We start from the raw sequence: 13,101 nt of genomic DNA on the forward strand, positions 1-13,101 counted from the left end.
TCGACTAAATGATGCTGAAGAAGGGCTCTGTCTTATCTTCCAGCAGCAAGTAATCCCCCAATGCAAATAGAAATGAGTTATGCAAAGTTATAATCTCTTTTTGATGTCTTCACATGTTTTTCAAGTGTGGTGCTGTGGCTCCCATGGAGACTGATGTTCTTCCTTCGACTGATGATACCCAAGAAGGGGAAGGAGCTATGGAGAACCAGGGGGAAGAGGTGAGGGTGAACAGTTGTGCTCTCAGATTAGAAACATGCAATCTTTCAAATGGAAACTAAAAACGTTAACATACACTGCAGTTGCAACTGGAAATATAATTGTGTTTGTTTCTCTTGTCATGAGTCAGGTGATTATGGGGTTGACTATATTTATAATCTAACCAGACTCGGTGGTGTAATGGTTGGAGCATCTGCTCCGAGTCTGTGAGTCGGCGGTTCAAACCCGGCCAAGTCATTCCAAAGACTTTAAAAACAGTACGTGCTGCTTGCTTCCTTGCTTGACGCTCAGCATTTAAAGGATATCGCATGGAGAAAAAACCCCCATCGGTTGGCATCCATGGGTATGAGGAAATTATTAGTTGGTTATTGCACGAGTAACTGGTAACTGTGCAGGAGAGATTGTGGCTCATGTTGAGCTCGAGGAGTTCAAGTCAATTCAATAACCTTTGTCGAGAGTTTGATTTCAGATTACTTTCTTGACTTCTTATTCTATTCTCGCCATGTCATCTCCAGGTTTTTTTAAGTTTGAGAGTAGCTTTTAAATTTAAAAGGTTGTTAAAGTTTTTTGGGGGATTTATTCATCGCATTTATAAAACGAGACAAGCACTCGGGAGAGCGCGTAGTCTCGCCTCGTGCACTCATTCGGAACAAAAATACCATCGTTAACTGAACATGCCAGTATTATGGCCCACTACTGTTATGGCCCATATACCCATATCATCTCTGCACCTTATTATGTCACATGCATTGCCATTATCCAAAGCTTTATTGATTGATTATTCAGATATTTAACGACCACTTTTGTGCACATGAAGGCTAAATTGTGTCAATAAAGGTGAATATGAAAAAAAAATCTAACTACATTCCCCATGGCTGGTCGGTCATATGTATGAAGTTTCACATCGATCTGTAAAGCGATTCTGGAGAAAAAGATTTTTTGATGTTTTTATTTTCAATCCAATATGGCTGCCAGACCACATGACCAATGACATCATAAATTTAATTTTCCACTCACAGTGCGTCGTAGGTCTGATGTATGAAGTTTCAGATTTTTTGGAAAAGGATTTCAATTCAACAAATTACAGCTGGAATACCACTTCACCAATGATGTCATCGTTATCACTCTATATACCTTATTGAGAGTTGATCACATGCGAAGTTTCATTTTTTTTTTCATTGAGCGGTTTCGGAGAAAACAAATGTCCAATTTTTTTCCTTTAACCAAATATGGCCATCATACCATGTGACCTATGCCATCAGAGTTATTAATAAAATATTCTCCACGGGGAGTCAGTACTGTGTTTAAGGTTTCGCATCGATCGGACAAGCGGTTGCAGAGAAAAAAAATAATTAAACCAAAAATATATAGATGTGCTGTGCACGCAACACACACACACACACACACACACACACACACACACACACACACACACACACACACACACACACACACACACACACACACACACACACACACACACACACACACACACACCGACAAGGGAATTACAATGGTCTCGCATCCCTTTCAGGGTGAGATTAAAAATGGGTTTTGAAAGAAACACCGTCACTTAATTGTGTGGTTGGCGGTGTTTTCAGATGCCAGTGAAAAGCTCGGCAGTGGTAAAATACAGCTGGGCACCTCCCCGTGCAGGTTTTGCACTTCTCCGCCAGCACACTGACCTCAAACTCCCTCCGGCAAACTGGCTGCGTGGTGCAGCACGCCTTGGCACCCAACCACCCGGCCTTCCAGGCATGGCCAGGGCGAACCATCCATTTTCAAGGTAGGACCTCCGAGTGAGAATATGGATTTACTGAAATGGCAATGAAGGAAAAGGCATCAAAGACCAAGTTAATTTGTGCAAATAAACTTTTATCAATGACTCCAGAGGGCTGTGAGGTTGGCTGTATGGCTATTTATTCAGTAAATAATAGCACGTGTTGCACTCTTTCATTGGTGCTCTATTTAGGATTTATAATAATTTTAAAAAATGGTGTGCAATAGGAAATATGGAACACCATTATAAGTTGCTCATGTACTTCTTCTGCACCATGAAAGAATGTATGCATTTTAATGCATGTCTCTAATGTGTTAGTTGTAGATTATTGTACAAACCTGAAAAGTGAGCTTTTTTTTCTCTGCAAGACCGAGGCTCATGGGAGAGTAAGGGGTTACTATCGGACACATTAAGCAAGGAAATAAGAGAACAGGAAAGGAAGACATAGAGGAGGGGAGGAAACATTTCAACCTGCGGTGGGAGAGTTGGGTTAGAAAGGGTTAACATGGGTAATGATGATTGTGGTTAAATACGGGGGATGACACGAGGTGGCAGTGCACAGACTGATTGAAGTGCTGGAGAGAAGAGTGAGAGAACACCGTCTCTGAAAGGCGGTTCCAGATGAAGCATCTTTTCTGCCAGCATTATTTGGTGGATGCTAAAGATCCCACGGTGTCCTTTGTGAAGAGTAGGCGAGCTATCGCTAGCACTCTGAACAAAGTCCAAATGGCTGCCCAAACTACTGTTGGGAAGGCAATGGTAAACCACCCAGTTTTATCCTTGCCAATGAATTGCTTCAGCAGTACCGATACTCTGTAACATCGATTGAACTAGAAGGGCACTCGGTAGAGCGCATACCTCTGCCACACAATGCCTGATCCAAGAGAACATATCGGGCCCAATACATTTTTGAGATATTGTGCTATATATCGGTTTAGCCTGATCTCTCAATGGTAAAGTATCACTTATCCAACTAATGATCGCACAAATCAAAAAATTATCAAACTAATCAAACAAATCAAACAAACAAACAAAACAAATTATCAGATCCGGATTCGGATCTTCACCAAAATTTAATCAATTTTTCCTTGTCAAACACCCAACGTGTCCACCAAGTTTCATCCGAATCCATCCACAACTTTTTGAAATATCATTCTAGATATCGTTTTTGGGCCTTATCTCTCAATGGTGAAAAATCACTTAAAATATTCTAGTAGCCGGACCTGGATCTTTACCATAATCTAATCAGTTCGTCCTTGTCCCACACCACCCTGTCCACAAAATTTCATCCAAATCCATCCACAACTTTTTGAGATATCCTGCACACAGACAGACAAACAAACAAGAAAAAGATGTGCAGAGCACAATACTTGCAAAATTCCTAAAACAAATTTGACCTCAAAAATAATTGGTGGTTAAATTCAATGACCAAATTTGCAACTTCAAATTTCAAGTGAATCAGATGAAAATTGACAATTTTAGAAACTCGGCCTTTGTTGACATTTTGGCCGATGTGGACCTCCAAAAGAATTGGTGGTTGAATTCAGTGACCTGAAATACAAATCCTCTTCAAATTTCAAGTGAATCAGATGAAAATTGAGGATTTTAGAAATACCACCTTAGTTGTTAACCTTTGGCCTATGTTGACCTTTTGACCTCAAAAACAACAGGCTTCTTCCTTCCTTTTTTGGGGCGGGGGGGGGGGGGGTTGGAAATCACTTAAAACATGTAGAAATGCAGAATTCGAAATTTTGTTGAAAATAAAGTTGCAAAAATTTTTTTTCTCTAACAATATTTTTTTTGGGGGGGTGGGGGGGGGTTGGAAATCACTTTAAACATGTAGAAATGCAAAATAAATAAATTCAAATACTTTTTCAAATTGCCCGCCATAGCGGCCATATTGGATTTTGGACCAAGTCCAAAATCTCAGGGCATGATCCTTGGACCAGACCTAACCCCCCCACCAAGTTTCCCACCGAATTTATCTCATGTTAAATCCCTTTGAATAAAGGGTCATCCCTTTGAATAAGTCGTCATCTCCAAGTCGTCACTTCGTCTAAGTCGTCAGATGTTGTCTGTTCCCACGTAATGGAAACTCAGGTAAATTACCACTCCTAACTCGTCACACGGAACTGCTGCCTCGTGAGAAGCCCGATTTCATGGAATCGTGATGCTCGCTCATTGGTTTACACTGCCAGTGATAGGCTATTTATAACTGCGTACACACGTTGATCGCACTGCAGGCAGGACAATGGCGACTAAGCGTAAGCTTACAACGAAAACCTACCAGGAAAAATACGACATTATCCAGTTTTGCGAGGCAAACCCACTGATGAAGAAAACAGCCATAGCTGAGAAGTTGGACATCAAACGGCAGACATTGAACGATATCTTGAAGAATAAGGGCAAGATATTTGGACAAGTGGAGAAGATCGCGAGGCCGGTGGTAAGTGTGAAACGCGTGAAATGTGTGTCCTTTGAAGATGTCGATGACGCGCTCATCATCTGGTTTCGGCAAATGTCGGCTCAGCCAAATATTCGGTTGGACGGTGAAATGTTGCTGCTGAAGGCATGTAAATTCTCTGCGGACCTCGGGCATGATGATGCCGAGACCTTGCCGATGCACTGGATAGACAGATTCAAAGTTAGGTGGGGAATCGGCAAGGTCAAGAAGTGCGGCGAATCAGGCAGCGTGGATTCGGCAGTGGTGCACGACTGGAAGGATTGCAAATTGAAAGACATCTTGGAAAGGTATCAGCCTCGGGACGTGTACAATGCCGATGAGACTGGGCTTTTCTTGCAGATGCTGCCAGAAAAGTCTCTGGGGTTCGTTGGTCAATCCCATCATGGTGATAAGCAGGCGAAGATCCGTGTGACGTTGCTGGTTGGAGCGAACATGGATGGCACCGACAAGCTGCCTCTGTACGCCATCGGGAAAAGTAAGAATCCCCGAGCCTTCAAAAGTGTGAAGCACCTGCCTGTGGCCTACTCAGCGAATAAAAATGCGTGGATGACTTCTGCCCTGTTCGAACAATGGTTGGTGAAACTGAACCATCGTATGTCACTTGAAAAACGCAAAATTGCGTTCATAGTTGACAACTGTCCCACTCACCCTGCATGTCAACTGGAGAACATAGAACTTGTATTCCTCCCACCTTATACTACCAGTCACACTCAACCAATGGATGGTGGCATCATCAGAAACCTGAAAATTCACTACCGCCAGATCCTTGCCACGCGTCACCTGAATGCAGCAGATGAGGGAATCCCATTCAAATGGGATTTGCTGGATGCCCTGATAGCTGCCAAAACCGCATGGGGAAAGGTCTCCAATGTTACCATCGCGAACTGCTTCCGTTCGGTCGGGTTCGTCAATGTGGATCGCAGCGCCCATGAAGTTGATGAGGAGAGCGATGACGACCATGGAAACCAGTTCCGCAATGTCTGGGAAAGACTCGCTGAAATCTTTGGTTCAGACGCGATACCCTCATTGGAAAAATACATCAACGTGGACGCTGAGTTACGCAGCACCCAACAAATGACTGATGCAGAAATTGTGGATTCTGTGAAGAACGTCTCCGACGATACGGGTGACGTGGACGATGTGGACATTGTCGATCTCGAGGACTCAGGGGAGACATACATTCCAAACGCGCCTCCAACTATTCGGGAGGCATTCAGCGCCCTGGATGTGATGCGCCGATACTGTCTTTCGGTGGAGGATTGCCCAGACAACATCATGGAATACAATGACCGGTTTGAGTCCTTTCTCATGCACCAGATGCCCAAGAGTTTGAGGCAGTCAAACATAACGGATTACTTCGCGAAGGAGTAAAGGATCGATCGAGCTTCGTGTTGAAGTCCGATCATGGTTTTATATTGGCTTGTTTTGTACATCACCGCACTCACTTACACATAGGCATTGAGTGGTAGTCATCACCACGATGACTGTGTGTCATGTAATTTGTCACCATACCATCACCGATGGTATATGAGTTGTCTTACAGTTGTTCATTATCTTTACTTTTGATAAACTGATTCATGAATTCCATCTTTGCTTGATCACTTTCCAACTCACCAATGAACCCCCACCTATGCCCCGAGGATTGTGTTTTCCTTTTGGTACAATAGCTGGCTCTCACACATACATGTCCAGGCCACGCGCGACTTCATCCTTCACCCCTCAGTCATCATGAATGTTCGCATACGCGTAAGTCGTCACATTTCTAAGTCACTTTTTTCTTGGTCCCGATGGTGACGACTTATGCCTGGTCTACTGTATATATATATATATATATATATATATATATATATATATATATATATATATATATATATATATATATACAGTATATATACAGTATATATACAGTATATATACATATATATGTATATATATATATACATATATATATATATATATATATATATATATATATATATATATATATGTTGTTACAGCCATGGGTACCGAGTGTATTATGAGGGGGTTTAATACCCATTTGTCCTCGGAAGAGCCGGACCTGGGGCCACCGTTCACGATTGACTTCATGGTACGGTGAGTTTCTTTGGAACCACGAACGCCAATCAGTTAACCACGAGTTCCAGTGTCCACCATCTATAACTAGAGGTCACTTGGTTTCCTGAACGGGGAGCGCGCCCTCGGCAAAGCACCAATCTTATCTTGATTAGATCTCAATTCGGGCAGCCGAGCGTTTAACCTCTGGTGCGTGCCAACAATTACAAGTCAATTTGTGTGGTAATTACCTCCCAGTCTATCTCGGTTTGGACAATGCTGGATCAATGGAAGGAAAGGACAAGCACGGACAGGTTCGAACATCAACAAAGCAATTTGTTAATTCGGAAAATAATAAATAAAAATCAATCAAAATAAACGTAAGCAAATAGATAATCAATCGGGCACTGAGAGAAAAAGGAACAAAGGGCAGATGCTTATCTTTATGCCTTACTTAGCAATTAAACACAGACAAGGGTACCCAGCAGATGATTGGGGGGGGGGGGTGAAGAGAAATCGTCTCGCTCACCAAATATAAGTCGTACATCAAATAAGAACGTCCTGAAATGTGTGAGCGTGCCTTGTCTGTTGCCAGCGCCCAGGAACCAGGGACGCCAAGAATCAGGTATGCCAAGAGCAGGTCTCGTGCAGGAGCGTTTACAGTCCGAGCGTCACCCACCACCAGGAGCCACGACCGACGGAGAGCTGTGAGGAGCTGTGAGGCACTGTGAGGAGCTGCAAGGCACTTTGAAGCACTGTGAGAAACTGTAAGGCGCTGAGGCTGTCACCAACTCACTGGTGCCGACTGACTGACTGGAAAAGCCGTCTGACTGACTCGCAAAACTCATCGTCGCCAACTGACTTTCAAACTGACTGGTCCGACTGACTCCTCAAGCCGTCTGACTGACTCCTCGTCGTATGACTGACGCCGACTCACTGATGCCAACTCCCTCACAAACTGACTCGTTGTCGACTGACCGGTCCAGAACGGACCTCTCATCCTCTTTTTTTAGGCGGCCTGTCTGGGTGGGTGCAGACTCAAGCCAAATCCACCCCACTGCATTTGTGAATCGTTGCCGTGACAACCCGCCTGTCCCGCGATCACTCCTGGCCCACGACGCCATGCCTGTGGTGCTGGACGAACGGCTGAAAGCAGCCATTTGTCAAAATTACCGAGCAAAAACGTGAAGCGCTCATAAAACGTCAACAACATTTATCACCTCAATGTTCAGTCTGATATGAAAAAGAGCCAGTTAGCGTCCATAGAGCTGCTGAACAGGGTGTCAAACGTCGATGGAGAAAGGCGGGTTTCGGCGTCGGTGAAAGAAGTGGGTGTCAACGTCGATGGAAAGGGGTGGGTGTCGTGCCTATGTTGTGCTAATGGCTATCTCACGTGCTGTGACTTTTCTGTGACTTGTGCTACAGCAGACCTTCTGTCGGTTCGGACCAGATGGGATAGCCTTCGTTGCCCTCGCGCATCGATGAGCCTTGGGCACCCATCACCCTGTCGCCGGTTTGTGGTTTGTTCCTCCTCGGCCCACTGTCAGTCGGTACTCACCACTGCTGACCGGGAGCACCCCACAAGCCTTGCCATTTCAGAGATGCTCTGACCCAGTCGTCTGGCCATATCAATTTGGCCCTTGTCAAAGTCGCTCAGGTCTTTACTCCTGCCCATTTCTCCTGCATCCAACACATCAACTTCAAGAATTCACTGTTCACTTGCTTCCTCATATATTCCACCCCTTGACAAGTGCCATTGTAACAAGATAATCAATGTTATTCACTTCACCTCCCAGTGGTCATCATGTTTTGGCTCATCAGTATATATATATATATATATATATATATATATATATATATATATATATATATATATATATATATATATACAGTATACAGTATACAGGATGCTTCAAAAAATGGTGGACTGTTTGAACATTGTATAGTCAAAACATTACAAAAGGTAGCAAGTTCAGTGGTACATTGATGGAAAGCACACACCATGCCATTTTTAATTCACTCGTTATACTGCTTGTAATTGACATTTTCAATGTGTGCTCCACCTCTGTTTAAGTTGGCTTTGATCCTGACTCCAAAATTCTCCAAAACTCATCTGCACGTGGTTGGAGTGATAGCCTGGCAATCGTCCTCCACCTTCTGCTTCAGGACAGCCAGTGTTTGAGGTTTGTTGGTGTTAACTTGACCTTTGGCAGCACCCCAAAATAAAAATCCAGTGGATTCAAATCCGGGCTGTGGGACGCCAAATCCTGTGCTGTGCCCAGGTTGATGACGTGATTTCCAAACAGCTGGTAGAACAAGTCGATGGTTTCACCTGCAGTGTGCGGTGGGGCACCGTGCTGCGTGAACCATGCAAGTCTGAATTGGTTTGGAGATGGTCATTGAGCGAGATTAGTGTGGAATCGGCGTAAGACCTCATTTTACCGCTCACCGTTGACTGTCACCCACCATCTTACCATTGGTGTACTCGAACCAATACCGTCCCAGCATACCCAAATCTGACGTTCAATGCACAGAAGCAAATGAACTTGGGGCCCTTGAGAGACATCTCAGACACCTCCTCAGGAGGCTCAGCATCCCAGAAGATGTTGTTGTGATTGTTGATAGCCCCATTCAAAGGCAAATGTGCTTCATCACTGAACCACAAGGAGTTGATCCTATTTTGGTAAATTTCCATTCGGTCACTGAACCAATCACACATTGTTACTCAGCTTGCCGTGTCATTCAGAGTTTGTTTTTGCCTTACAGATATGATGTAGAGAGAGCTTGAGTTCAGAAGTGAGAATGCGCCACACAGATGAGGCTGAGATCGCCAGTTCTCGGGAATACCGATGATGGGATTTCTTATGACTTTCAATAGCAGAATGTCTCATAAGGTCAATGTTCCCTGGGTCCTTGGTAACACTTGGTGGGTGCCCACTGTTGCCTTTATTTTAATTTTTCACGCTTCCATGTGCTTTTCTTGGAAGTGCTCCACAACTGCTGAATGCTTCCATTGGAAGGTCCATTACGGGTGTGAACATTGTCATGCTTACAGTATCGTCGGTGCACCTGCACGGAAGATTTTGTCTCAAACCAAAAAGTCACGGTTTTCACTTTTTGTTCCACTGTGAACACCATTGTTGATTTTTGGTGCGACTGACTACTTGTTAGAAATGGTATACCACCAACACCACCGTAACCTGCAAGAGAGAAGGGTGTCGCATTAGAAACGACAGAATATCGGGCTGCTCAAATGGTACACTTTTTTGAAACACCCTGTATTTTCTGAGGTCACATCTGTTAAAATGGCACTCTCAGAAAAGGTCAAGAGCCACTGATGGCACTTTGCAAATTAAATTTTGGTTGTCCAGTATTAGTTTAACATATTTTATGTTATCCCATGGACTGATGGCAGCATTTGTACACACAAATCCACGGTGATGCACGCCAGGTGTGCTTGCTCGTGTGCCCAGTAAAATTGGTGCTTGCATTCAGCACTGGCAGGGAATTCTGTCATTGGTTTTTGTGTTATTTGTTTTGTTTCTTTTTTTTAATTTGCAGCATTAGTTTTACCCTTCATTGTCGAAAAAGAACAGAGTTTAATGCAAATGGATTATGATCACATTCAATTTTGAGTTTTACTTTGTTTTAACCAATATAGTGGCTTATAAATGATAAATTGTGAATTCTACCTCCGCCACCAAAGGTGGACAAAAGTTATGTTTTCTCCCCTGTTTGTTACTTTTAAAATTGAAGATTCACAAGTACTGTCAAATCCCGCTATTTGCGGGGGATACATTCCTGAAAAACACCGTGAATGTCGGGGTCTGCGAATATCAGGCCGTTGTTTAAAAATACATCTATTTTTTTTTAACATGGTCTGGGCTCATGGAAGAGCGATTACACAGAAGAAATCAGGACACAACATAACAAAGGGAACAGCAGGAGAAAGGAGAAACACCAACAGCAAGGTGGATGGATAAAGTAGATAGAAGGGCAAACAAGGGATGCAGGTAATGACGAGGGGTAAGGGAAAACGTAAAGGGTGAACAATATGGATACTGTACACAAGCAAAATTGTGCTTGACCAGTTTGTGATTTTGTCAAGGTCTGAGGAGAGGGAAGAGGCTGCTGCCTGCCTATCAGAAGGATGAGAGAAATCATGGCAGAGCATGGAGTCATCAGCAAAGAGATGAAGAGGATTTTCCAGAGACAGTGTGATCATTGATGAAGATTAAGAATAATATGGGGCCGAGAACACTGCCTTGAGGTACTCCAGCCTTGACAGTGAGAGGAGGTGAAAGGATTCCGTTGAGAGTCATATTTTTTCTTCGAGAGTGGAGGAAGTCAGCAATCCAAGAGTGGAGTGGGCCTTGGATTCCATAGGCAGACAGTTTGGAGAGTAAGGCGGGATGCCAGACAGCCAGACTATATCAAAATCACGAGATATGTCCAGAGAGACGGCCCTAATCTCATGTCTGATATTGCGGGCCTCCACCATTGTTGGGAGAGTAGAAGCAGCATGTCCAAGGTGGAGTAACCAGGTCTGAATCCGAATTGATGATCTGAGCTGAGACTGTCAGAGAAAAGGAATGATTTTATATCAACTGTGATGATGGATTCCATGACCTTGCTGATGATTGGAAGTCCAGTAAGCTAATTGGTCTGTAGTTAAAGGGATCTGTTTTTGCACATTTTTTTATGTAATGCCGTGATATTGGCTGATTTCCATTTTTCTCGGTGGATATAGAAGACCCGTCCTGAAGTGTTTAAAAATAAAATTAAAAAAACCACGAATACGCGAAGCATGAATGTCGAAGCAGGTCACACTTTATGACCCGCGAATACACGGGGTCCGCGAATAGCAAATCCGCAAATTGTGGTGTCTGACAGTACATACTAGTGAGGTACCCATGCTATGCTTGAGCAGGTTGCGGTATCGGACTTGGATCTCTGGATTCAGTGGTCCAAGGTGCTCAGAAACCTCGGCCTCCCTCTCATTGCACAGAACGGTAACACTCAACGGCTTGGTCTTTGAAGCATTTTCTTGAAGCATTTTCTCGCATCACCAAGTTGTGATGTGAACACCATTAATGGCAGTTTAAATTGAAGTGCAATCCATTACAATGGTTGAATAATTCCGTGCCTTAAATTATTAATACAAACCATTAAATTATCCACTGATTGCTAGCTCGAAAAACTGTTATATTGTTCAGATTATAGTAATTTTTTTTGTTGTCGAGCCCATTCCAGCTTGACTTCAGAGCTTAGTTCTAATGACAGATGGATGGTACATTGATTTTTAGATCTTGATGGCACTCCTTTAATTGTGTTTGAACCAAAGATGATCTACTGAATTAAAAAGTGACGAAACAGGAATTTGATGTCCTCCCCCTCCCCCACCTTCTTTGTCTTCATTTGCGAAATACACAATTGGCATGTGACGTTTATGAAAATTGGTGCATTGCAGTTCTTCATTCTTCAAGGTGCATGCTGTAAATGGCAAGTTCCTTTTGTGTAAGTAGTCACGTGCAGGCACCATAAATTAATAACCAGGATGTCAGTTAAATTAAGCTGCAAGATGTGAAATCCGAATGGCTGACCTCGGCCCCCTCCCTGCGGTGGCCGCGCCCAGCTGGTTTATCGGCCTTTAAAAGCGCCCGCAATTTATGAGAGCCTCCCAGCGGGACGTGTCATTATGTTGATGGGCCACCGCCTACGGTGTAGCCACTCAGCCTCATATCGTCTTCGATTGCACGAGGCCAAAGGCCTGGCATGTCTTGGGCTTGTATGGATAACAGAACCAAAAGTCTATGAGATAGAGTTATCACTGCATTTGCTACACAGCGACTGTACTATTTTGTCCTGCATTTTGGCATTTATTTTATTTCGTGAATCAGTCGTGGCACAATATTAATGCTTTTTGTTTATTTTTTTGGCTTTTATTGTGTGTGTGTGTGTGTGTGTGTGTGTGTGTGTGTGTGTGTGTGTGTGTGTGTGTGTGTGTGTGTGTGTGTGTGTGTGTGTGTGTGTGTGTGTGTGTGTGTGTGTGTGTTAACAGCTTTGGAATGGCGTTCAGTTTCATCGATTCCATTGGACGTGATGTCGATGTCGTTTCTGACTCCGAGGTCAGCATTTTCAGAATGGACCCTGAGAATTGCACTGCTCCTTTGTGTTTGAATTTAATTGCTGTTTACATCAGTTGTGTTGCAAAATGATGCTCATACAAGCATCGATTCAGAAATCGTGTTTTGATTTTACTGGAAACTTTCATAAAAATTGTGTAAAAACTCCAACTGTGCACAAATATTAAACTGGATCTTTGCAACTTGTTAATTTACTGACGAGGGCCACCCACAATGCACCTTGAGTTCTAATCGGGAGCGTGTAAAGTACACAATGTTTTCGTTTTATTTTTTATTTTTATAACAAATTGTAGCTATCCTGCGATAACTCACTATAATTCACCATATTCTGCTTTCTTTGACTGACATCTTGAATATAAAACATTAAAACGTTGAGAATTCCATCCCCTTTCCCCAACCCTCCCACCCCCAACCTCCAAATACTCAACAAGACTAGACGTGCA

The 13,101-nt window shown here is 43.4% G+C and overlaps 1 protein-coding gene across 7 annotated transcripts in view; it reads left to right on the forward strand.

The window, feature by feature from the left end:
- EDRF1 (erythroid differentiation regulatory factor 1) overlaps window positions 1–13,101 on the forward strand; it is a 57,402-nt gene that overhangs the window by 11,332 nt on the left and 32,969 nt on the right. For 6 of the 7 annotated variants that reach the window (XM_085871199.1, XM_085871196.1, XM_085871198.1 and 3 more), the window contains 3 exons: window positions 126–218; window positions 1,818–2,002; window positions 12,574–12,640. In XM_085871199.1, coding sequence (XP_085727325.1) covers window positions 144–218; window positions 1,818–2,002; window positions 12,574–12,640 — 327 coding nt within the window. In that variant the 5' untranslated portion in view covers window positions 126–143. Of the gene's footprint in view, window positions 1–125; window positions 219–1,817; window positions 2,003–12,573; window positions 12,641–13,101 lie in introns of those variants that run through there. The other variant, XM_085871201.1, reaches the window with a different exon arrangement.

This window comes from Eptatretus burgeri, chromosome 2, assembly GCF_056783735.1.
Source record: "Eptatretus burgeri isolate ZD-2024b chromosome 2, Ebu_testis_v1, whole genome shotgun sequence".
In the NCBI taxonomy this organism is placed as follows: Eukaryota; Metazoa; Chordata; class Myxini; order Myxiniformes; family Myxinidae; genus Eptatretus; species Eptatretus burgeri.